We start from the raw sequence: 27,141 nt of genomic DNA, 5'->3' as shown, positions 1-27,141 counted from the left end.
CTTATGATTCTTCCTTAAATTTTTCTAAAGTATTTCATTCTTTTTATTTTATTCTATTATATAGAATAGTATTAGAATAGTATTTTATTCTAGGTGGAATTGTTTTCTTAATTTCATATTCAGATTATTCATTGCTAGTATATATAAATAGAATTGATTTTTGTATATTGGTCTTATATCCTGCAACTTTGCTGAACTTGCTTATTATTTCTAATAGTGTGTGTGTGTGAATGAATCCTACTTGTTGTTATACCCTCTGGAGCACATAATACAGTGCCTAACCTTAACTAGTATTCAGTCTACTTGTAGTCCTTGAATTGATATCTTTGAATGCCACGTTTCCACAGAAGCCTTCCATTCACTGAGTAATTTCCCAGCTCCCAATACCACTGAATCCTTCTTTTTCTCCTTCACCCCTTTTTAAAAAAAATTTTATATATTTATTGGGTTATAATTGCTTTGCAGTGTTGTGCTAGGTCCAGCTGCACAGCGAAGTGAACCAGCCAGATGTATACACATATCCCCTCCCTTTTGGGTCTCCCTCCCACCCAGGTCACCACAGAGCACTGTATAGAGTTCCCTGTGCTATACAGCAGGTCCTCACTAGTTATCTGTTTCATACCCAACAGTGTGCATATGTCAATGCCAATCTGTAAAATTCATCACACCCCCTTTCCCCCCTGGTGTCCACATGTTTGTTTGTTTGTTTTTTAAGCTCTTCATTGGAATATAATTGCTGTACACTCTTGTACCAGTTGTTGAGGTACACCAAAGTGAATCAGATGTATTTTTACATATATCCCCATATCCCCTCCCTCCCACGACTCCCTCCTACCTTCCTTGTCCAGGCCCTCTAAGGCATCATCCATCATCGAGTTGTTCTCCCTTTGTTATACAGCAACTTCCCACTGGCTATCTACTTTACAGTTGGTAGTGTATATATGTCTATGCTACTCTCTCACTTCGTCCCAGCTTCCCCTTCACCCCCCCTCACACCCCGTGTCCTCAAGTCCATTCTCTGCATCTGCATCTTTATTCTTGCCCTGTCACTGGGTTCATCAGTACCATTTTTTTAGATTCCATATATATGAGTTAGCATACGGTATTTGTTTTTCTTTTTCTGGCTTACTTCGCTCTGTATGACAGTCTCTAGGTCTATCCACCTCATTAAATATAGCTCCATTTCATTCCTTTTTATGGCTGAGCAATATTCCGTCGTATGTGTGTGCCACATCTTCTTTGTATTACATCTGTGTCTCTGTTTCTCTTGTCTGCAGGCTTGGGAACAATGGGCCGAGGCATCGTCGTATCTTTAGCAAAGGCCGAGATCCCTGTGATTGCTGTAGAATCAGACAAGAGGCAGCTAGAGACTGCAAACAAGATAATAACCTCCATCTTGGAAAAGGAAGCATCCAAAATGCAGCAGAGCGGCCACCCTTGGACAGGACCAAAACCCAGGTTAACCACATCTATGAAAGAGCTTAGTGGTGTGGATTTAGTCATTGAAGCAGTATTTGAGGACATGAACCTGAAGAAACGGGTCTTTGCTGAACTGTCAGCCGTGTGCAAGCCAGAAGCATTTTTGTGCACCAATACTTCAGCCCTGGACATTGATGAGATTGCGTCTGCCAGCAATCGTCCTCACTTGGTCATTGGCACCCACTTCTTCTCCCCAGCTCATGTCATGAAGTTGTTAGAGGTTATTCCCAGCCGATACTCTTCCCCTACTACCATTGCCACTGTTATGAATTTATCAAAGAAGATTGAAAAAATTGGAGTAGTCGTAGGCAATTGTTTTGGATTTGTTGGGAATCGAATGTTGTCCCCTTATTATAGGCAGACTTATTTCTTATTAGAAGAAGGCAGTAAACCAGAGGAGATAGATCAGGTGCTGGAAGAGTTTGGTTTCAAAATGGGACCTTTTAGAGTGTCTGATCTTGCTGGGTTGGATGTAGGTTGGAAATCCCGGAAAGGGCAAGGTCTTACCGGACCTGCGTTGCCTCCAGGAACTCCTGCCCGAAAGCGAGGCAGCTCCAGATATTGCCCAATTCCTGATATGCTCTGTGAGTCAGGACGCTTTGGCCAGAAGACAGGGAAGGGTTGGTACCTTTACGATAAGCCATTGGGTAGGATTCACACACCTGATCCCTGGCTTTCCAAGTTTCTGACCCAGTACAGAGAAACCCATCACATTGACCCACGTGTCATTAGCCGGGATGAGATCCTTGAGCGCTGCTTATATTCACTCATCAATGAAGCATTCCGCATCTTAGGGGAAGGGATAGCATCTACCCCAGAGCACATCGATATTGTCTATTTACACGGGTATGGTTGGCCAAGGCACAGGGGTGGGCCCATGTTCTATGCGTCCACAGTTGGGTTGCCCACAGTGCTAGAGAAGTTGCAGAAATATCACAGGCAGAATCCTGATATTCCCCAACTGGAGCCTTGTGACTATCTGAAAAAACTGGCTTCGCAGGGAAACCCTCCTCTGAAAGAGTGGCAAAGCTTGGCAGGACTCCCCAGCAGTAAACTGTGATTCAGCCTTTCAGGTTTTGCCTCACATGCTGGCATCAGGTATTGCTCACTGAATTTCACTGAAGCTAAATCCAAAGATCCAAAGTAAGATTGTTCTGAAATACAAAGCAAAAGAAATCATTGGCCGGCTACAACTCCTCTGTGGGTCTTCTGTCCGATAAAGATTCTAATGGCTCAACTCTTAAGGCATGTGCTTCCTTTGTCTGGGAATCTGTCCCTATCAGATAAATTATTTCAATTGCAGTGAACAAATTTGTGTTAACACCATGATAGCTAAGGAGAGAGCCTCAGGAATAAGTTGAGGTTCCCAAGTTCTCTGATCATTGGAGAAATATGTCATCAGTTATTAAGTGATCAATGCCTAATTCACTTGAGCCCTTTCAGCTTCACACACGTAGCCCTGATAGGCAATCTCACGGGCCCTTCACTCACCAGACACTCACTGTGCCCCCCTGAGCATCTTGCACAGCAGCGGTTGACAGACCTGGAGTCTGGAGGGGCATTCATGCAGCAAGGACGCCTGTGACAAAGTTCACTTCAGAGTCTCAAGGTGGAGTGGAGGTGGTTGACAGGGTAGAGTCAGCAGTAACGGTCTCTATGAGTGAGCTTGGAAAGCTGCCCAGGGAGAGGCAGAGTCTCAACAGCAGAGCTGTGTTGACGTTCAGGCCAAGCATGGTTGGGAGTTGGTGAGGAAAGCACATACTCCAGGCCAGAATGGGGCGGTCAGGGTCGCGTGGCAAGTCGTGCTCCATGTATCACTTCTGTCCAAGGCCCGTGCACATAGTTGTCCTTGCTGCTTGCAAAGGGCTCAGTAACATTTGATGATAGTTTCCTCCAGACCCCTGGATGTCCACAACCTGGTCTTCATGTACTCTCCTATTTAAGCAGAAGTAAGGGAAAGTAGTAAGTTGTTGACTTAGTGTAAGATGGGCTCTCAGGGATCAAACCTCCTCTAATTCTGTGGTAAAGTAATAATGTGTTTCCCAGTCATGAGAAGCCTTTGTGATGTTGGGTATGAAATGGTTGAGTCTTAACAAATCTAAAATTATTGCCAAACAAATTTTGTATAATTTTGTTATAAGAATTCTTCTCTTTTTTACTTGTTGCCTTACATGGTTAAAAGTTGAGGGGCTAATACACACCTTACTAATAAGAAAAAAAGTATCGAGTTGTACACTTTAAATATATGCAGTTTATTGTATGTCAATTGTACCTCAATAAAAGTTCTTAAAGAAAAAAAAGTTGAGGGGCTCGTCAACACAAAACTTGTACACAGATGTTTACAGCATAATTATTCATAATAGGCCCAAATTGGAAACAACCCTAATGTCCATCAACTGGTGACTGGATAAATAAAATGTAGAATAGCCATGCAATAGGATATTATTTAGTCCTAAAGAGAAATGAAGTGCTCTTACATGCTACAGCATGATGCACCTTGAAAATATTGTGCTAAATGAAAAAACAGGCAAATCTATTGAGGCAGAAAGCAGATTCCAGGTTGCCTAAGGCTGGAATGAGTGAGGGTGGGGAATGGGGAGTAGCTACTAATGGGTGCAGGGTTTCTTTCTGGGTTGATGAAAATGTCCTGAAATTATGCTGGCGATGGTTGCATAACTCTGTGCACCTACTAAAAACCATTGAGCTGTGTGCCTTAATTGTGTGACCTGTGTGCTGTGTGAACTATATGTTAATAAAGTTACTAAATAAGTAAACAAAGAAACAAATGGGCTTAGGTTAGTGTCTTTTGGGGTGATGTAAATGAACTGTTTTTTACAGTAGTTTCACCATTGAACCCCAACAAAATTACCAAAAGTTCTGATAAAGAAATATTGAAAGAATATAGTACAATTTTTCTATTGTAAAAAACAAGCCAAAAAAACTTCTAGAGGTTGCTTTGAATTGTAGTTTAATTTAGAATACTTTTTGAGATGTGTATTGCTGGATTTTCTATAAATTGGTCCTTGAAATGAAAAACATCAATAGAAGAAATTCCTGAAAATATTAACTCTGTCTCCGAAGTGACTTGGTTTCAAATTAATGTAAACTTATTTCAAATTTTCCTTCTTTAGACCTTGAGTAGATTTCAACTTTGAGGTTTTGTTTTGTTTTTTTTTTCAGTTCTTAAAACTTATTTTCATCCTACCTTCTCCTCTAGATTGGGGTTTTGAAACTATAGTGTCTGTGAATAGATTTTGAGTCAATAATCCCTGAAATCTTATGCTAGTATTTGTGTATATGTATCTGAGTGCATTTCTTAGAAAAGGTGCCATATCTTACATCGTATTCTCTGAAGTGTCTATGACCCAATAAGTGTTAAGGACCAATACTTTATATATTGATATAAAATGGGAAGAAGAAGCGTGAGTTCATTTATCCTTATTTTGTATCAAAGGAGGAAAAAGTGATTCAAACTGTTGGATCCGACAAACAACAGTGGTTGATGTGAAGAAACCTTTCCAAGACATCCTGTCCCATTATTGAAAATGCACTTGCTTAAAAGTTTATTTTGTTGTGGTTGTTGTTAATAATTTTAAAACTATCTTTTTAAAAAAATACCATCTGGATGACATTTTTAAAATGTGTTCTAATGGTAGTTGACTCTGACAAGAACTACATGTTAGAAGCGCCCTTGAAGCTTTGCCGTGATACTCCAGCTTTAAAGAGGAGAGTGATGCTGTCCCTTAAATCAGGAAAGCCACCGTGCAGCTGCGGTCTCTATCCGTGTGTTCCTTTCCAGCAGGAACAGGTGTGCTCACAAGAAGGCACCTGAGGGACCCTACACCCCCGTGATTAATGGTGTTACAGAAATGTTACAGAAATCCCTGTTACACCTGGGAAGTCTGAAATGTTGCAGATTGACCAGTTAGGTGACCCCTTTTGGTAGACATTGATGAAATTAATATAAATCAAGTTCTCTGGACTATGTTTAAAAACAGCTTTCTTTAAGAACAGAATAGTCTTTGGCTCTTCTTGGAACCGTCAGTGCCACGTGGTTATTTTGCCAGTTTATGTGTATTTTGAGATTAACAGACAAGCTACACTGCTTCCTGGCAGGACGGCAACATTACCCAACTCTGAGGAACACCATTTATACCATGCTCCCGGCAGCTGCCGTTCACATAGAACTAATGTGAGTAGTACCCATGGAGTTGTACAGCACCCAGTATTGCTTCCAGGGCCCACCGTGGTGTAGCGGTTTCAAGCCCCAAACAGTTTCTTCTTTCTATTGCTGTAAGTATGTTTCTAAACAAAGTTAGTTGACAAAAGTAAAAGGAAAGTCTCTATTACGATTGGAGTCTCTAATGGACCAAATCTTTAGTAAAAGATTACATTTGACCCTTGAACAACTTAGGTTTGAACTGTACAGTACTACACCATCCACGATTCATTGAATCTGATGATATGTAGGAACCAAAGATACTGAGGAACTGCATGTATGGAGGGCCCACTATGAATTTTAGGTGGATTTGTAGACTGGGGGAAGGATTAAAGCCCCTGACCCCAGCCTTGTTCAAGGGTCAACTGTACATCTTGTCTGTTCTTCCTAGTATTTTTTTCCTAGCACCCTGAGAAAGAGGAACATGTGACAGGTGAACAGCGCTTTTAATTCTTGTCAAAATCTACAAAGAGTAAATGCTGGAGAGAGTGTGGAGAAAATGGAACACTCTTGCACTGTTGGTGGGAATGTAAATGGATACAGCCACTATGGAGAACAGTATGGAGGTTCCTTAAGAAACTAAAAATAGAATTACCATATGACCCAGCAATCCCACTACTGGGCATACACCCAGAGAAACCCATAATTCAAAACGACACATGCACCCCAATGTTCATTGCAGCACTATTTACAATAGCCAGGACATGGAAGCAACGTAAATGTCCATCGACAGATGAATGGATAAAGGAGATGTGGTGCATATATACAATGGAATATTACTCAGCCACAAAAAGGAACAAAACTAGGTCATTTGTAGAGACATGAATGGACCTAGAGACTGTCACACCGAGTGAGGTAAGTCAGAAAGAGAAAAACAAATATTGTATATTAACGCATATATGTGGAATCTAGAAAAATGGTACAGATCAACCGGTTTGCAAGGCAGAAACAGAGACACAGATGTAGAGAACAAACATATGGACACCAAGGTGGGGAAGGGGTTGGGGGGTGGGGTGGGATGAATTGGGAGATTGGGATTGCCATATATACATTAATATGTATAAAATAGATGACTAATAAAAAATCAAATTGTACACTTTGAATATGTGCAGTTTATTGTATGTCAGTTATATCTCAATAACTTTTAAAAAATAAATAAAAATTAAAAAAAATATTGTTAAAAGAATTCCAGGGTATTTCAATTGTAATATTTATTTGTTCTCTTTCACCAAACTTAAGATAGGCTGGCAGAGGGATGCCTGAAAGCATCTGATAAAATGACATGCGCAGAGCTGATGCAATCAACCTTGCGCACATCTTGACAACTTCTCTAAGAGAGCACAGAAGCAGTTGCTAATTCTGAACATGAGATCCTTCGGATGGGGTACAGCAATATCTCTCCAACCAAATCATAAGTGCACTTGGATTCCTGAAGACCTCCAAGGCCTAGAGAGTTCCTGATTTGTAAGTTTTGGCAGGGACTGTTGGCTGTCTCCCAGTTTCTCTTCTTTTTAGCAATAAGCTTCTCGATTTTTAGCTGAGTATTTTGTTGTTCAGAATACACAGTATCATTGTCAGCTTCTCTTGCATCCAGTTGTGAACATGTGACTAAGATCCAGACAATAGGATGTAAGTGGCAGTGTCACATGGCAGCCTTGGGGAACCTACCTTAAGGATCAGATGATATGCATCCTTTTCCTGTTTCTTTTTTGTCCCTTCCTCCATCTTGCTGCCTGGAACATAGACGTGAAGGCTGGAGTTCAACCCACTATACTGGACCACAAGGACAAAGGTCCCTAGGGATAGCAGAAAGGAGGGCTGCAAAGAGGTTGGTTCCCCAGCACCTCACGAAGCAGAGGTGCTAGTCTGCCTTCCAGCAGTCATTTGTGTGAGAGAGAAATCAACTCCCATCATGGTCAAGACACTATCACTGTAGGTCTTTAATTCCTCACAGCTGACTCTAATCCTAACTAATGCAGGTGGGGTCCAACAATGGGTGGGTTTTGTTTCGTTTTCTTTTTGTTTTTCTCAGTGCCATAGGTCATTCTGACACACAGGCAGCTTTGAGAATCTGATCTCGTTAAACAGGATTTCTTGTTTTAAGAAAAACAATGTTTTGCCAGTGTGATGTGTTTTTCAACTTGATGTTGAATTGCTCAGAAACTTGTATGTTATGTTTCACATATAATTGTTGTAGGCAGTTCATGGAGACACGACTAAGATCCTGAACCTAATTTAAAAACTGGACCACAAAGACAAAGGGATAGCAGAAATGATGACATCAACTTAGTAGGCAACAGTCTCACAGGCCTACTTAAACCTCAAATTGACTCCTACCTGATTAGAGATGAAAACACTAACAAAAGATATGTTATCAGAAAGGAAGACGGAAAGAAGAATAATTCAGGAAGCAGTATCTCTCAGTACGGACCAAAAGGGAGGTGCTGGATATGCGGTGCACACACCTTCTGCTCACTAGACCGGAGATCTCCAAAATGGGGCACCCTTCCCAAGGTGGTGTGAAAGATGACCCATAGAGGTGCAGGCAGGAAATATTTAGAACTGCTCTTGCTCCTTATTTGTCTAAAACCCAAGAGATTCGTGTTTATTAGTATTTCACGTACATGAGAACACCCTTGTCCTCGCCAGGTTGCGTCTCAGCAGCCACACGTCAGGAGAGGAGCATCGCGAGGGAGGAGGGTGCGTTCCAGCATGCAGGGAGGTTGACAGTGGCCGCCTCCCTCCTACACTTGCTTCCAGCATGTTGAGAAATAGTGCAGATTCCGTATGCTGGGCTAAGTGGATATTTAGACTGAATTATTTAATTTAACTAAATGAACCCTCACGAAAGATTCCTTCAAAGACAGCACTCAAAAAATTTCTTTGAAAGAAAGCACAGTTGAAGATAATACAAATAATGCAAGCAGTCAGGTCAGACAAGAGGTTGGCCAAAAAAACTGAAATTATCGAGAAGATTCTTAGAAGTATTGACTTACAACCTACCATTCATGATGAAGCTTACCTGCCCTACGTGTGTATTATGTCTTATTTAATGAATAGTAGTATGAAACAATCACCTATTAGCAAAATGTTTTAATACATTGTTTATTTCATCACTATCTCATTCTTTATAAATTTCTATTTTGTTATGTTTAAAACGGATATATATGTCAATATAGTAGTACAAGTATATCATTTATAAACATCCTATTATTATGTATTAGAGATGTATACTCAACATTTATGTCATGTGCTACCCAGACGTTCTTTTTTTCTTTTTTTAATTTCTTTTTTTTAAATTATTTATTTATTTACTTATTTATTTATTGGCTGTGTTGGGTCTTCATTGCTGCACACGGGCCTTTCTCTAGTTGCAGAGAGTGGGGGCTATTCTTCTTTGCAGTGCACGGGCTTCTCATTGTGGTGGCTTCTCATTGTGGAGCACAGGCTCTTGGCACATGGGCTTCAGTAGTTGTGGCTCATGGGCTCTAGAGCACAGACTCAGTAGTTGTGGTCCACGGGCTCAGTTGCTCCTCAGCATGTGGGACCAGAATCCTGGCCCAGGGATCGAACCCATGTTCCCTGCATTGGCAGGTGGATTCTTAACTACTGCACCACCAGGGAAGCCTGAAGCTCAGATTATTGATGTCTCATCACAGAAAGAATTCAGTGAGAGACAAAGTGATAGGTAAGAAGTGGATTTATTTAGAGAGAAACACACTCCATAGACAGAGTGTGGGCCATATCAGGTGAGTGGCCTACCCAGATCCTCTTTTAAGAATGAGAATTTTATTCTCCCAGTTGCTAGAAGTGCTACCAGAAAATGGCCTTCTTCTGGGATTACCTTGCACAAGGCCACAGCTTCTTCCAAAAATAGCTTGTTTTCAGGGAAGGGGGTGGTGGTGGGATGAATTGGGAGTTTGGGATTGACATATATACATTATTGATACTATGTCTAAAATAGATAGCTAATGAGAACCTACTGTAGAGCACAGGGAACTCTACCCAGTGCTCTGTGGTGACCTAAGTGGAGAGGAAATCCAAAAAAAGAGGGGGTATATGTATATGTATAGCTGATTTACTTTGCTGTACAGTAGAAACTAACACAGCATTGTAAAGCAATTATACTGCAATAAAATTTAGTGAAAAAATAGCGTGTATTCAATGACTGCTCAACACAGGAGTATAAACACCTGATCTTCTTGCCCCAGCTCTGAAGGGCTAACGTAGCTTGAGAGCTCCCAATGCCATTGGGCTGGGGCCTTCGTTCGTAGTAAACAACTGCAGCTCAACTTCTCGCTCTGCTTTCCTGCCTCTTTCCCTCTCCTTCACAGGTGTTATTCCCAACAACCCTCCCTAAACAACATGTGCACTCATCTCCATCTCTGAGTCTGCTTCCCAGGGAACCTGCAACACTGGAGGTGCCTGATCAAAGATGTTTGGAAACCATTGATCCATGTGCTAGCAGCTCTTTGGTATGTGTGTGATAGACTTCTTCTGATTTCACGTCATCCATTTTTGTAAATAGTTGTGTGTGCTAGAAAAGAATATACGTTTGCTGTTTGATGAATATGGGATTCTATGCTTAAAGATCAAGCTTGTTAATTATGCTAGTCAAGTTTTCTATGTAGCCTTGCTGATATTTTTTTTTATCTATAGTCCTGCCTCCCCCTGTGAGTTAGTAACGTGTCCTAGAGTCTGCCTGGGCATTAAATCCTGTATCACGGAAAAAGTTTCCATATCTATAAACTCACTCTAGCAAAGTTTATGTTCTGCCCCTCTTGATCCGGCCCCCTCAGGGTCCGCTCTCAAACATACTCTCCCAGCTTTTGCCATTATCTCTTGGCTGGATCCAGTACCTCCTTGAGGATATAAACCCTTTCTTCCCTTAGTCTTAGCACTTCCACGAATGGGTTATTTTGTGACTTAACTCTAGTTATTGTTCTGATGCCAAGGAAGGGAGTTATTTCCTGAGCTGGGCGTGTGTCTTGCATAATGGAAACCTCTGAATTGTCTCCAAGCCAGGGAGGAGCACGAGTCTTTAGGAAGGAAGGGCCGGCCTCCTCTGCAGGCCCAAAACACTCAGGGGAACTTAGAATCTGATATTTTCAAATTCATTTACCCAAATGTCCCCATTGCCAGTCACAGGGTCCCACTTCTTTTCAATCAAGGCCTTAACCTTGGCAAAGCAGAACTGCCAAGAGAATTCACCCTTCTCTGAAATTCCATTTGCCTTGTAATTAAATCCTGGGCCTGACCCTCTGCTTTTTCTGCCCTGTGACTACAGGAGATACGTCTCTTATATGCTGCCAGGGAAGTCCTCTGACATTCACAGTTTGTCTTAGATTGATAGTTAATCAGCTTCATGCCTTTTATTGTATTCTCCAGTACAGGAATAGCCCCCAACAACAGCGATCTGAATCTATGTAATTACAACTTCCTGTAACCTCTCAAATGCCTGAAATATTGCCCTCATTACCTTCTACAGATATCCCATCCTGACTTCTCCACTGATGAAAGTTGTAACGTTTGCACAGTTACAGCATGCTAGGAGCGTTCAATACTCCACTTAGCACCAGATGATGTTTTCCTTGCCCGTTGGCTGGTCTGTAATCCAGCTCTAAAGTCCCATTTTAGATTTTGCTTCCTAGGACCACTTCTGTTAGCAATTGGCATAGAACAAATTTCCCAGGAAAGAGACTCTGAAACAGAGATTTCCATGCAGGAAGTCTACTGGTGAGTGCTCTTGGGAATAACATCTGCAACGGAGTGAAGAAAGCAGGATTGAGCAGAAGGAGGAGTTTGAGAGGCAGATGTAGCAGAAGCTTCAGCAGATCTTTGGGGAGCTCTGAGGCTCAGACGGCCCTTCAGAGATGTCCTGAATTGAGGCAAGGGGGTTTGGCCTTCGCACTTCCACATTTTTGGATGTGGGTTGCCCCCAGGGAGGGAGGCATGGCCTCGGACAAGGCATCTACCTTCAGCCAAGGTGAATATCATTCGTGGAACTCAGGTCCTTGGCTCCTCCCAGCGGCTGAGGGAATACGTGTCTTAGTATTGAAAGCAGGGACATGGACTGTGCCCCACAGCCCCCAACACACAGCTTCTGCCTTGTAGCCCTCCCACAGCTCCCTCCTCACACCTTGTCCCTGCTTTGGTCATTCAGTACAAGAAGCCCCAGTCTCCCAGCCATCCCTCATTGCCTGGACTCTCCTCCCTGTACAACTCTGTACATCACCTAATCTGATGCCTTGTCTTCTTCAACGTTCTAAATCCTTCCCTTGAGTCCTCTAGAATTCACAATTTCCACCAGCAAAATCGCCTTTATCCTTAGAATGTTCTCTGAACATTCCTTCATCTTCATGGCCTAAATTCTTAGAGTCTTCAAAGGAGTCTCCAGTGAGTGGCTTCACCAGCCAGCTTCTGAATAATCGAGAAATAAACATAAAGTAAATATTGGGGCCAAATACCACCTTTCTTATTGGTAGAGGTTTAGTATATGAACCCTATGGACGTGATAACATTGCATCTAGAAGTAGACCACGCCACATAGTCACAGCAGCACTGACCCACACATACCTTTCTTTTCTTTTCTTTTCTTTTTTCTTTTCTTTCTTTTCTTTCTTCTTTTTTTTTTTTTTTCTGAAGCCCTCAGTTATGTAGTTTTAAATAATTCTCTATTGTATGTAAATTGTCTCAGCCCCTTTTAGGAAACATGTGCGGTATAATTAGAAAAAAAAGAGAGGTAGGACTCTCAAAAACAGTTACATGATGATAGGATGTAATGTGCTTTGTGTCAAATGAATAAGGTAGAATATGACGACTGGACTTCTGCGAAGGAAGTGCTCACTAAACAATTAAAGCCCGCTAACCTCAAGGAGGCTATCCTGCTGCAACACACTTCCCCAAGCCATTTGGTTCCCCATTCTTTTCCCCACTCTTCTAGAGGACTATTTCATACCCCCTCTTTTTCTGAGCTCTATCTCCTCCTTCTCTGTCCTCCTCTGCTGATGTCCTTGCTTTCTTCACAGAAAAAAATAGAAGCAGCCAGAAGGGAACTGCCATAGTACCACCAACACATCTACCCACCCCCCTGCGTCTGAGCTCGTACATCCTGCTGTCCCTCCGATTTCTGTGAACCGACTGTCTGTGTGCCTTTCAACCCCCATCTCCTCTTCTATGCTTGGATACCCTCCCCTTTCACCTACTCAAATGCACCACCCCAGTGAGCATCTCCTTTTCCTTCTGTTTCATCAGCTCCCCTCTTTCTGTGGCTTCTTGCCAACTAGCATATAAACAAGCTGTAATGTCTTCCATCCTAAAAAAAAAAAAATCTTGTTGAAAGAAAATTTCTCCTCTCTCAGAAACTCTTGATCCTGTCTCCCCTTCCGGCTACCAGCGCTTTTCTCTTCTTTCCTTCATAGCAAACATCCATACTGATTATTCTCATTGTTTCCCGTTGCTTCCCTCTCATTCTCTCTTGAAACTACTTCAGTCGGATGTCTATCCCCACCACTCCACCAGTAATGCCTTTGGCAAGGTCACTGATAGTTCTTTTATTGCTGAATTCGGCGGTTAGTTCCTGGTTCTCATCCTACTTGATTCATTGATCATTCCCTCTTCCTTAAAAAGCTCGCTTCATCTGATTCCAGGATACCCCCTCTCATGATATCCTCCACTTTGTTAGCTTCTTTCTTAGTCTCCTCTGCTGGTTTTCTATCTCCCTCACCTCTAAATGTTGGAAGGCCCCAGGGCATAGTCCTTAAACCTCTTCTTTTGTCTATGTACACACCTACTCCTTTGAGGATCTCATTTAGCTTCAAGGCTTTAAATGTTATCTACACACTGATCACACCTTCGGCCTGGACCTCTCCCCTATTTGACTGGCTACTTGACATTTACATTTGGATGTCTAATGGAGATCTAAAACTTAACATGTTCAATATTGAGCTCTTGATATCCTCCAGTCCCCCAAATACAGACTTCTCCTGCAGTGTATCCCATTCCATCCTGCCAGTTGCTCAGGACATAAACCTTAGCGTCATCCTTGACTCTTCTCTTTATTTCACTCTCCATATCTAGTCCGTCAACACATCTTGGTGGTTCTGCCTGCAAATGAATTCAGAATCCTACTACTGATCACTGCCTCCTCTGCTATACCTGGGTCTAAGTTCTCTCTCACTCGAGGTAAAAGCATCCTAACGGGACTCCCTGCTTCCCTCCTTGTTTTACTGTGGCCTTATTGACACAACACCAAAAGCAACTCTTCTATTCAAAATCCTCCATGGCTTCCACATCATTTAGAATAAAGATGAGATTCTTTACGATGCCACAAGGTCCTACATGATGTAGCCCCACTACCTCTCTGATTTCAGCCCCTATTTCTCTGTTTGGATCATTCTGCCCCAGCCAACCTTCTTGGTGTTCTCTGAATATCCCAAGCAAGCTCCCACTCCAGGGCATTTGGACGTCCTATTCTGTCTACCTGAAACTCATGGCGCTCAGCTATCTGCATAGCTCACTTTCTCCCTTTTTTACCTTATGTTTCAGGATCACCTTGTTAGAAGGTTCTTCTGACTACCTCACATACAAGAGCAACCATTCCCTTCCTTGTTGCTAGCTCCTTGATCCTGCATTTTCTCCATAGCACAATTACTGTCTGACATATTATATATTTGTTTACGTGCTTATTTTCTATGCCCCCTCTGCTCAGGTAAGTTTCTTGAAAGTAGGCATTTTGGGAGTTTTGTTTGTTGTTCTAACTGACACCTAAACTAGTGCCTGGTTCGTAGGAGGTGCTCAATATGCCAGTTGACCCTTGAACAATGTGGGGGTTGGGGTGCTGGCCCCCTGTGCAGCGGAAATCCATGTATAACTTTTACCGCCCCCAAAACTTAGTAACTAATAGCCTACTGTTGACAGGAAGCCCTACCTATAACATAAACAGTCAATTAACACATACTTTGTAAGTTATATATATTATATGCTGTATTCTTATAGTAAAGTGAGCTAGAGAAAAGAAAATATTATTAAGAAAATCATAAGGAGGAGAAACATACATTTACAGACTGTACTGTGTTTATTAATACTGTTAGTTTATGCTGTCTGTTTACAAGATGAATCATCTGTTAGTACCTACATCAATATTGTCTTATATGATACAGAACATGGTAGGTGTTATCCTTAATACTAACACGAGACATCAAGAATGAAAAGATAATGTGGAAAAGAAATTTGTATTTATTTACAGCCATAAGATTCATGCATCAATAACAATGCAGCAGCAGTATGATGACTTCATGGTAGCCTAGCCTATATGCTAATGAATGAATTGTTATGAAGATTTTATGGCATAGAGTATTACAGTCATATGCATGATACAGTATTGGAAACATTGTTGTGTTAAAAGAACCCACTTACCTGTGATGGTAGGGTGATATATAGCTTACCCAGTTACCAGAGAGAGGCATACTGTATAGTAAGGTAATTCTCTGAAAGCAAAGTTATATGACAATAAGAAAACTAACACATTATTAATTTTATAGTAAATATCACTCACCTTGTGCCTATGTTAGGACAGACTAGTATCTACAATACATATATTTTATGTATTCCTGATATACCTTTTTCTTAAATTGTTCAATGTTTCCAGCCCATGTGGTTCATTTGTGAATTGTTTCAAATTGCCACAAATCTCCAAAAAATTTTCCAGTATATTTATTGAAAAAATCTGCATATAAGTGGACCTGCACAGTTGAAATGTGTGTTGTTCAAGGATCAGCAGTATTTATTGAAGATGCAAAAATCTTAATTTACTCATTGTCTGAGGCGAGCCGTTCTAAAATATTATACCTTGTGTTCTGCGTGCTGGAGAGTAGCCCAGGCTACATTAGCATCAGTAAAGAAAAGCTGTAGAATGATTGCTCATCTATTGTCTGCTGAAAACTATCCAGCACAGCTTAATGTAAGGTGGTATAAAAACTAAATTTCCATTGGTAAGCTAACTTTTGCCTTGTCTACCCACCCGTAACTACAGAACACATGATCAAATAACATTTTTCCTGATTTTTGATTTGCAATAAAAAATACTTACAAAAGAACTAAGGACTATATTTTTGTATAATTTAAAAATTCTCTTTAAGACAATCACATTACATAAATATAAAAGTCAAGAATATTTGTTGTTAGAATGTATGAGAATTTGAACTCTGAACTGTTGCAGAAATCTGTTTTGCTGTACTTTTGTATTTTCAGTTATTCAACTGGCCCTCAGAAATATCTCATAATTTAGACTCTATATCAGAAAATGGAACAAAATTTATGAAGTAAACTTTAAATAAATCATTCCATGAACTGGATATATTGAGAGTAGGATTTTTTGCTGCATTCCCCACTAGATGGTGCTGCTAAGAAGTTTTCTTAAAAATTCCAGTTTAGAGATCCACGTTTAACCAAGCAACAGAATATCATTCATATGTTTAACGATGGTTCTGTAATAACATTTGTTTTTAAAACTTTCAACAAAATGTTCTGTGGGCTCCTAGAGCTTGTGTGTGGATGTGATGTGTGTCAGTTTTATAAATAATAGGCAATCTGAGTAGGTAGAAATTGGAGAGAGAATTTCAGCTGTAACAGCATTCGATATTATTAGATTCCCAGCCATCATGTACTTGGCTTCCAATAAACTTTCTCAAGCTTAAAAAAACTACTTAACATATACACAATTTTCTGGTAGATCTTGTTCTATCTACCAAAGTAAGTATTGTAATACTCTTTCAATTAAAAAACCCAGTTGCTTATTTTTACGTGGTTCATGAAAAGCCAGCTTTATTAATTCTTACAAATATGAGAAGAGTTTTAAAAATAAGAATAAGAAAAATAAGAATTCAACAGTTGGATGTATGGTTCTTTCTGTGAAAAGGTTTGGTCTATTAGACAGAAAATTCAGTGGGGTTTTTTTTTCAGTGTATAATAGAAGCTGTATACAAGTGTAGTAGTAAGCGCTATTGGTAAAATATGGCAATTAGCCCTTTTGACCGTTTCCTAAGAGGCACTGATTTCAATGGGAAAAACCTAATGGATATAGGGAGTCAGATTCTGTAATTTGTTACAAAATTTGAAGTTTTAATGGAAATTTGAGGGTCAAAGCCCTCTTTTATTTTCTCCTCTGTGGAAATTGAATCTTGCTGTGAACAAGCCATTGCCTTTTCTTTTCTAGATTAAATTTCAGCTTCTTTACCTTTTACACACTGATTCCATTTTCTATCTTAATTGTTGCTGTCTTCCCAGCTGTGTTGAGATACAATCGGCAGACAGCATTGTGTAAGTTTAAGGTGTACCTGATGATTTGATATGCATATATATTGGGAAATGACTACCGTAATGTTAGTTAACACATCCATCACCTCACATAGTTACTCTGTGTGTGTGTGTGTGGAGACCATTTAAGAGATGCTCTCTCAGCAAAACAAAGTGATATTGTTAACTTTAATTACCATGCTGTACATTAGATGCCCAGAATGTGCTTGTCTTACAACTGTAAGTTTGTATCTTTTGACCACCTTCACTCATCTTGGTCCTTTCCCCTAGCCCCTGGTGTCGACCAATTTACAGTATCTATAAGTACCGGTTTTTTTTTAGATTCCACATATAAGTGAGATCATATATATAGCCTAACTTATTTCACTTAGCATAATGCCCTCAAGTTTTATCCATGTTGTTGCCAATGGCAGGATTTAATCATTATCGTTACTTTCTCCTAGTGTTACCAGAATTGGGATGAGAAAATGGAAGGCATCATTTACATAATCATTTTTCTAATCATCTACATTTATTTGCATACGTTATAAATCTATCTGAGCACATGAGAGACAGATGGGAGGGGAAAAGAGAGGAGCCTGGCGCGGGGGCTGGAACTTCAAAAAGGTCTTCTGGGACTTCCCTTTAGAAAGATGAGAATCTGGGATGACAACATACAGGGAGACAGGAGAGACAGAGGAGCCGATCTCTGGGCTTGAGGGCATTGAGTTTGCGAGGGGATACAGACTATGATATTGTCACTGGAGAGAGCAAAAGAGGAAAGGAAAGCAGGCAGCAGGAGCACCACTCAATGCACGGCTTTCTTCTTTTCTCTGCAGCTGATGTTCCCACTCCCTGATGCCTCCGTCTGGAGATGGGGGAAACGGGAGCTCAGGGCCAGGGGTCAGAAGCGGTTCTGCCCAGCTCCTGGCAGGGGAGCAGCCCCAGCACACAGACCTCTTTCTTCTTCCTTGGAGGGAGTGGGAAGCTGCTGTGAGTGGAGCCTTGTTTCTTGGTCTCTCCAGGCTCCAGTCATCAGAGGGAAACCTCTGTGTAACCAGTCCTGGATGGGGCTGGGCCAGAGGACAACACAAGAGAAATAATCCCTGCGTATTAGCACCCTCTTTTTTTTTTTTTAAATAAATAAATAAATAAATAAATAATTTTGGGCTGTGTTGGGTCTTTGTTGCTGCATGTGGGCTTTCTCTAGTCGCCGCGAGCGGGGGCTACTCATCGTTGCAGTGCACGGGCTTCTCATTGCAGTGGCTTCTTGTTGTGGACCATGGGCTCTAGGCACATGGGCTTCAGTAGTTGCGGCATGTGGGCTCAGTAGTTGTGGCTCGAGGGCTCTAGAGCATAGGCTCAGTAGTTGTGGCACACGGGCTTAGTTGCTCTGTGGCATGTGAGATCCTCCCGGACCAGGGCTCAAACCCATGTCCCCTGCATTGGCAGGCACCTTCTTAACCACTGCGCCAACAGGGAAGTCCCTAGCACCCTTTTTTAACTCTTGAGGAGTTAGGCAATTTGTCAGATCCCAAGGCTGGAGGCTGGCTTCAGCTGGAGGAGGCAGTTTGGGAGGGATCTTAATCTGATGCCCAGAGTCATTTGTTTCTTTGCCTCCAAAAGAGTTAGTAGAATAAAGCAGTAATTGCCAAACTTTTAAGATCACACCTTTTTTGGTTAAAAGAGTAAGGAGAGAGCAAGGGACTGAGTGAGAGAATGCACCCCTAGTGTGACAATGGATGTGTGATAATTACCTTTCTTTATCATAGAAAAAAACTAGCACAGCCCTTACTATTGCAGGGCACTCTTCTAAATATTCTGCATGTATTTAGGGGTAGGTATTATTATCTCCATTTTACAGATGAGGAAGCTGATGCACAAAAAGGATTCTCACCCAAGGACACACAGAGGCAAACCTAAGGCAGTCTGACCCGGAGTCTATGCTCCTAATTAGTATTCCATACAATATGTACTTATTTATAATCATACACAGATGCTACTGTGATCATATGTAGTTTATGAAACATAGACATACATGGACATTTTAAAAGATGAGGGTAGGAATAAGTGCAGATAGAATTTCTTCTATATTCTTCTTTTACCCCAACGGATTGTTTCATAGCCCCTCATTTTAAAGACCACTCTTCGAGAAGTTGGAGTCCTGTGGAAGGAGGCCGACCACCACAGGCTCAGGGAACTGCAGCTGTACCGCTGCACCAGTGACACAGTGGGCTCCCGTCCTTCCCAGCACCAGGGGCCCCTTTCACATAAAAACAGCTTCGCAAGTGCTCATACAAAAGTTGTACCTTTTATATTTGTTGATTGAGAAAGGACACAATGATTAAAACTATTAAGTAACACCTGTGCTCTTAAATGACTATTTTATTTACTGCAACACTGTGGACAAAGCATGTCACCTGCCACATCTCAAAAAATGCACAACCTAAAAGCTGAGAATTATGTTTTATTTGGTGGATTGGCTGAGGGCTTAAACCAGGAACAGTCCCTCAGAGAACCCTGACAGGCTGTCTCCCAGGGTTATGACAACACCATCTACATCATGTAGAAAACTTTGCACATACACGCCAGTCACATTAATTTTTCACTCTACATGTGATACTTGGTATAGTGGATTTGTCTGCATTTTATAATAACCCCAGGCCCCTGGGGGTGCCCGGCTTTTGTACATGTTGAGATCTGCGGGTGTGGTGGAAAGAGTCCAGGTTCCGGAACTAGCCAGAACTGGATTAAATTCTAGTGCCACGTCTATGACCTGAAATGAGTAACAAACATTTTTGAACCAGAGTTTCCTTATTTGTAAAATGAGGATGACACATCCTTGCTTGTTTGTTGCAAAGAGAGCTACATAGGAAAGTCTCTGGTATGTATTGACACAATAAATGGTAGTTACGGTTCTCAGAAGCAGATCAGCTCTGAAGCTACTGAAGCTTAAATTCAGGGTGTGGTACTTGCACTGCCCCTTTCCAATTCTTTGGGAAGGCCCTTACAATTTTGTGACTTGTAGTTTTGTGTTCTTTTTCTTAAAGAGGGCATCTAAAATTGTATATATTTCAGGCTCATGTTGGATCCTCCCGTTAATCTCCTGCCACCCTGAGACTCTAAAGGGAGCACCTGAGGGTCAAGGTGCTGTAATGCCCAATGAAGCTCCTACCCCTCTGATTAGCAGCAAAGGCAAACAAGTGATGTGGGTGCATAGGAATTGCTGAGGCAGTTCCCAGAGAAAGAGCTTCAACATCTACCCTCCAAGAAGATGTGAAAGTGAGCTCGCTAAGTATTCAGCCTAGTGGGGGTGGGAGTGTGGAGGGGAGTGGGGATGGAGGGGGGTGTCTGGCGGGGATGTACTGAGAGGGAGCAGAGATGCTTCCTGACTCCCCTAAGCGCTGCATAGCAACCATATCAGCAGGGGTTCACTTTCCCATCTGTCTAGTCAGTTACAGGATTAAACTCCTCTCTTAGTTGGGGTCTGAAGAGTGTCCTAAGTGGATGGTTCTCAATCTTGGTTGCACAGGCAAATCAATCTGGGGAGCTTTGAAAAAATCCTGATATTTGGGCCCACTCCTAGAGATTTCCATTCATTTGGTCTGGGGGGGGGGGGGCTGGGACTGGTATTTTTACAAGTTCCCCAGGAGACTCAGTGTGTGATCAGGGCTGAGAGCCACTATCTAAATTAGTATGAGCAGCTTCAGTAGGGCAAACAGTGATGTCAAAACGCGTAGTGGGCAGTGGTGGCACAGACCTTGCTTAGGACTGCTGTGAGCCAGGCACTGCGCTAGGAACCAAGCTGCCTAGGAGCTCGGACTGTCTGTGGGCCACAGGGAATTTGCAGCCTACTCAGGGAGAAGCACACAGGCTGCTATGAAGCGTGAAAGAGAGCCTTTTGGCTCAGCGAGGATGTGTCAAGGAAGACTTCCTGGAGGAGTTACCTGAGTCATAAAGGACAAAGTAATTATCCAGATGAAGAAGGGAAAAGGGGAGAGTGGTCCAGACAAAGGGAACAGTCCCTGCACAAAGGCTTAGGGGTATGAACTACATTTCGCAGGTGTGATGGTTAATATCATGTATGAACTTAGCTGGGCCATGGGGTACCCAGTTATTTGATTAAATATTATTTCTGAGTGTGTCTGTGGGGGGGTTTCTGGGTGGGATTAACACTGAATTGGTGGACTGAGTAAAACAGATCGCCTTCTCCAGCGTGAGTGGGCCTCATCCAATCCTTTGGAGGCCTGAATAGAATGAAAAACTGAGTAAGAAAGAATCCTCTCTCTCTACTTTACTAAGTTGGAGATGGGGTATGGGCCTTCTTCTGCCCTCGGGCTTGAATTTGGACTGGAACTCTGCCATGAGTTCCTCTGGGTCTGGACTACTCAACCTCCATAATTGTGTGAGCTAATTCCTTATTTAAAAATCCCTTTAAAATAATGATTTTGTTTCTCTGGAGAACTCTGACTAATACAGAAGGTATATTGGTTTGGGGTGGGAGTATAGGAATGACATGCAATTTGGGATTACTAGAGGGGAAAAAAAGTGACACAATGAGAATTAAACAGGTGGGTGAGCGGGTAGAGAGGGCACTGGACACGCCCCCAGGTGGGCTGGGCGCGGCTGGCAGAGGCAGCTGGACTGGCGGGAGCTGAGCCAGGTGAGCAGCCTCTGTGAAGAGAGGGAAGTGGCTCAGCGCCAGTGTGACCGCAGGAAGCTCCTCTGGCCCCCAAGCTAGAGGAGGAGGGACCACAGAGCTCTGGACAAATTAGCCACAGGGGTGACAGAACAGGGAGGGGGACCACCTTTGCTGGGTGTGAGTTCCTTTGAGCTCATGCGAAGGCCCTGGGTGCATCCTGGAAGGGCTTTTTGACAAATACAGAGTGAGACTTCAGGCCATCCTGAAACTCAGTCCTTCCCCTCTCTGGCCTGGCAATACTCTCTCCAGAGCTACCTCACTCAGGAGCTCAATAATATATGTTTATTCTCAATAATACATTTTGTTTGAAAGGTTTTTTGTTTGTTTTCTTTTTCTTAAAGTTTTTGTACATCCATCCTGTCTCTGATAATGTCCTTCATGCTTCTATGGTCAGAAATTCATTTCTCCACCACTTGGATAAACATGTTTTTTTGTTTGTATTTCTAGATCATTTAACCAGTTTGTTTGTTCTAGTTTATATTTAACACTCTGACTCATGAAAGCCCTGTTGACTATGGTCTGGCACTATGCTAAGTGCTCTACGTACATTATCTAAGTTACTCCTCAAAAGTATCCTCAAGCTGGGTATTATGAGTCCCATTTTACCAAGAAGGAAAAGGAGTCTTAGGAATTTTAAGAAACTCATCAAAGATGATCTCATTCTAGTTTTGTTTTTAATTATTATATGTATAAGTAAATGCTTTTTTATACCAATATCCAATTGTCTCACTGGTATTTATTGGTGATTCCTTACCTCACTGTCCTAGTTCTGATTTATCACACATTAAACTCTTAGAGTTTGAGTCAATCTGTTATGTTTCTATTTTTTTCTTTTTTTATAAATGTATTTATTTATTTATTTATTGGCTGTGTTGGGTCTTTGTTGCTTCGTTGCACATGGGCTTTCTCTAGTTGCGGTGAGTGGGGGCTACTCTTCATTGTGGTGTGCGGGCTCCTCATTGTGGTGGCTTCTCTTGCTGCAGAGCATGGGCTCTAGGTGCATGGGCTTCAGTAGTTGTGGCACATGGGCTCAACAGTTGTGGCTCACGGGGTCTAGAGTGCAGGCTCAATAGTTGTGGTGCATGGGTTTAGTTGCTCCACAGCATATGGGCTCTTCCTGGAGCAGGGATCAAACCCGTGTCCCCTGCATTGGCAGGTGGATTCTTAACCACTGTGCCAGCTAGAAAGTCCCCCTATTTTTTTCTGATTCAACAACTTTATTATGTTTTTAACTTAGTGCTCCATTGCCTTTATAATTACCACTTTATAATATGTTTTAAAATTTAGTAAAGCAAAATATACAGTAGGGTGAGTCAGTAATCATTACATTAAAAAAAATTCTTGGGACTTCCCTGGCAATCCAGTGGTTAAGACTTCGCCTTTCAATGCTGAGAGTGCAGGTCCAATCCCTGGTCTGGGAGCTAAGATCCCACATGCCTTGGGGCCAAAAACTCAAAACATAAAACAAGAAGCAGTATTGTAACAAATTCAGTAAAGACTTAAAAAAAAGTGGTCCACATCAAAAAAATCTAACAAAATAAAAATTAAAAAAAAAATCTTTGGCATTCCTCTTATTATATCAGAGGACATACTCTCTTCATTTGTTAGAGAGTTTAACTTGCTGAAGCTTTAATTGATAAATCTACATATTAAACTTGGAAATACTAGTACATTTACTTTCCTAATCAGCAGCAAATACAGCACTCAATTTATCAACAGACCTCTCTATAATTGCTCTGAATAAACCTTGCCACAAGTTAAATCAACTCCCATGTATTTAATCCTTTTTTGTTGTTGTTGTAATACCAACAGTAGACTCCATTTTCATTGTATTTTCCTGTTACATATCAATAAATTTACTGACACATGTACAATACAATGCACATGTGTGTGTATATATAATATACATAGGTACCTACAATGTTTTTGGAGTCAGTCCTGCAACTAAACTCATTATTTCCAGTAAATATTTAGTTTATTTTCTGAGATTTCTAGGTCTGTAATCATGCTATCTGTAAAACAGATACTTTTGTTTCTTCCTTTCTGATATTTATACATATTTTCTTTCTTGTTGAATAGTTATTGACAACATGTCTGGAACAATAGATCTGATTTGAGAAACCAATGTGTTTCTTCTTTAAGAATAAAATCAACTTGTGTTTTTAGTACACACTCCATTATGTATAGACCAGAGATCCAACGTAGCTAATGTTGCCTTACTTTCCTGTTTGGAAGGGCTGAGGATAAAAATAGTTTGGCAGCAGCTCCAATCAAAATAAGCCAAAAAAAAAAAAAAAAAGGGTATATTATCAGGACATCTAAAAGTGATTGTTCCTACTCCTTTTTCTGGGCACTGCTGGTGTATTTTATACACTTGAGTCTCTTGAATTCATCTCTCCTTGGACCCTAGATCCCCAGTGCCACAGTCTGTCGTTATGAGGGACTTAGATGCTCATATTTTTCTTGTTACCAGTACCCCGTCTTTCGCATTTCTTCCCCAGCAGTAAAGGATATATCCTCATATGAGAGGGATGAGTTTAAACAATGCAGAGCAGGAACCTGCCTTTCTGGTGAATTACTGAACTAAATTCCATATGACAAAAAGCAACGCTAAATTACCAACACCTGATTTTAAAAGTTTTCATCAGGAGGAGATGAGAATTATAGCCAAAAACTTGTTAAAATCTCTTTGGATGTAATTATATTATGTCATATTATATTATATTATATTATATTATATTATATTATATTATATTATATTTTCATTTTCCTGTTAATGTAATGTCCTCTATTACTTTTATTTCTTTGTACCAGTTTTGTGTTTCTACAATTAAATATAGTGAGTAGTACATGTAAAGTGCTTTTCTCTTCTTTTGCTAACACGAAATGTTAACATTTATATTTATTAATGAGATTGGCCTATAATTTGATTTGAGTCCTATTCAGATTTTGAAATCAAATCATTTTCACTTTATAAAAGAAATTGGGTAACATACTACACACACAAACACATACGTTTAAAGTTTATGTGAAACAGAGTTTTGTTGTTGTTGTTCTTTGAAAGTTTGGGAAATTTTCATACACCCATCAGGACTAGACATCTTCGTGGAGTAACTGCTTGTATCTCTTTCTCAGTTATCTGATGTCACAGCGCTTTATGTTTTTGCAAGCAAGCACCCCTTTGCTTATGCATTATGTTCTTATTTCTAATCTAATTAATGTATATTTTTTCTTGTTTTCATTGAGACAATAGTCATTTAGTTAAAAACACTTTTTACTTTTTTAACACACTAACTTGGTTTTGCTCTTTATTTTATTTATGTGTAGTCTTGTTTCATTTTTTCCTACTCTTGATTTGCTCCTTTTCCCCCCTCACTAAATATTTTAGGCAGAGTTTTAGTTCACCATGTTTATCTTTATTTATTTATTTATTAGTAAAGGTGCTGGTTTATTAACTGGTTTGCATGAGGTTTCCCTATGCAATAGTGCAGTGGTTAAGAACACGGGCTCCAGAGCTAGGCTGCCTGGGTTCAAATCTCAGCTTCAGGCCTTAGCAGCTGGGCTGCACTGGACAAGTTACTGAACCTCTCTGTGCCTCTAGCGTCCTCATCTGTAAAGTGGGGGTGGGAACTAGGATCCGCCTCGTAGATTACTTTTGTAAAGATTATTTGAGACAGTGTGAGCACTTAACATAGTATGTGGCACATAGTAAGTTAATAAATATTAGTATGTTAGTTGTCATTGCTATTATTTTTAATTAGAAAATATGAATTACCTAGTTCCTCCTTTAGGAATCCTCGTAAGCGAGAGGCACTTCCGGTGAGGGGTAGGGTGAAAGGGAAGCCTGGCCTCGGGGATTGGTGTCTGGCTGAGGGGTGGAGAGGATCTGTGATTCCCCAGCTGATAGCGTGGGTTTACAGCTGGAAAACCATGTAACCTGCTTTCAAGAACTAGACCTCGGTCAAGCTTAACACAGCAAAGCTCCAGGTAACTATAGCTTCTGCTCTTTCTGCTTTTCCTTCCTCCTCTACCTCATCCTTACAGCTTCTCAACTCCATCTCTATCCCCCTTTTACTACAGTTCAAACCCAAATGAATTTCCACTAAGGTATACACAATTACTAAGCTATAAGTGCTACTGTATTTGAATTTAACAACTGGTATAGTTCGAAGGCAAATTAACTTTCATGTGAATTTCTCAGGCACAGTTCAATAAAGTGTTAGGTTTTATTTGTTTGGAAGGGGGTCAACGGGGCAGGACTCCTTTTTTTAAAATTAATTAATTAATTTTTAGCTGTGTTGGGTCTTTGTTGCTGTGCTCAGGCTTTCTCTAGTTGCAGCGAGCGGGGGCTAGTCTTCATTGAGGTGCTTGGGCTTCTCATTGTGGTGGCTTCTCTTTGTTATGGAGCACCAGCTCTAGGCGTGTGGGCTTGAGTAGTTGTGGCACATGGGCTCAGTAGTTGTGGCTCACGGGCTTAGTTGCTCTGTGGCATGTGGAATCTTCCTGGACCAGGGCTTGAACACGTGTCCCCTGCATTGGCAGGTGGATTCTTAACCACTGCACCGCCAGGGAAGTCCAGAAGTCCTTCTTGACTATCCACATACATGCCCTCGTACCCATCAACCTAGTCCCATCTCGAAGTCAAAACCAGACAGGTGATTTGAATATTTCTTAGGGACCAAGGTAAGGAAGTTACAAAGAGTGTGGGAAGGAGTCTCTAAATTAATATCTGTATGAAAAGGGTGGTGGTTCTGTAAGAAATGAAAATTGAGGCCCTCTTCCTGGCCACGCTTGTCTCAGATCACCTTGTTGGCTTCCCACTCAACAGGGAAGAAGTTTCTAATCTGAATGGTCAGAGCCCAAGATGTGGATTGAGCTGTGTGGAAGAGTGTATTTTCCCAAACTGTCTCATCTCTCATGCTGTTATGAAGTGATGTAGACATGCTTCATTGCAAGGTGGGGTCTGTCCTCTCCCCCCGCACACAGGCAGACCTTTGTAAGTGCCTCAACTAGTCGAATGCAGCAGAAGTGACACTGTGTGACCTTTGAGGCGGGGTCATAAAAGTTACCATGGCTTCCACCTGGCTTTCTCTTGAGGAACTGATAGTGTTAGTGGAAGCCACGTGGAGAGGCCACGTGTGAGTGATGTGGCTGACAGCCAACCACAGACATGTGAGCGAACGCTCCTTCAGACAGGTCCAGTCCTCAACATTTGCATCTTCTGTGGAGAGTCCAGAAATTGTGGAGCAGAGAAAACCCTCTTTGCTGTGCCCCATCTAATTCCTCCCGACCCACAGAAACCGCGAGACATAATCCACGATTCTCGCTGTAAACTGCCACGTTTTGGAGTGATTTGTTACACAGCACTAGGTAACGAACACAGGCTACATTTATAAAAGGGTGTGAACCCACGTGCTCTCCTCTTGTGCTTCCTGCCTCACTTCTA

General features: G+C 41.4%; 1 protein-coding gene across 7 annotated transcripts in view; it reads left to right on the top strand.

The window, feature by feature from the left end:
• The window catches only part of EHHADH (enoyl-CoA hydratase and 3-hydroxyacyl CoA dehydrogenase), a 78,322-nt gene extending 73,291 nt beyond the window's left edge, over positions 1-5,031 (top strand). For all 7 annotated transcript variants that reach the window (XM_057738671.1, XM_057738667.1, XM_057738673.1 and 4 more), the window contains one exon: positions 1,278-5,031. In XM_057738671.1, the coding sequence (XP_057594654.1) occupies positions 1,278-2,539 (1,262 nt within the window). In that variant the 3' untranslated portion in view covers positions 2,540-5,031. The remainder of the gene's footprint in view (positions 1-1,277) is intronic.
• The last annotated feature ends 22,110 nt before the right edge of the window (positions 5,032-27,141 follow it).

Source organism: Hippopotamus amphibius, chromosome 6 (assembly GCF_030028045.1).
Source record: "Hippopotamus amphibius kiboko isolate mHipAmp2 chromosome 6, mHipAmp2.hap2, whole genome shotgun sequence".
In the NCBI taxonomy this organism is placed as follows: domain Eukaryota; kingdom Metazoa; phylum Chordata; class Mammalia; order Artiodactyla; family Hippopotamidae; genus Hippopotamus; species Hippopotamus amphibius.
Note: the sequence above shows the minus strand (reverse complement) of the source record. Positions and strands in the feature narration are given on the sequence as shown.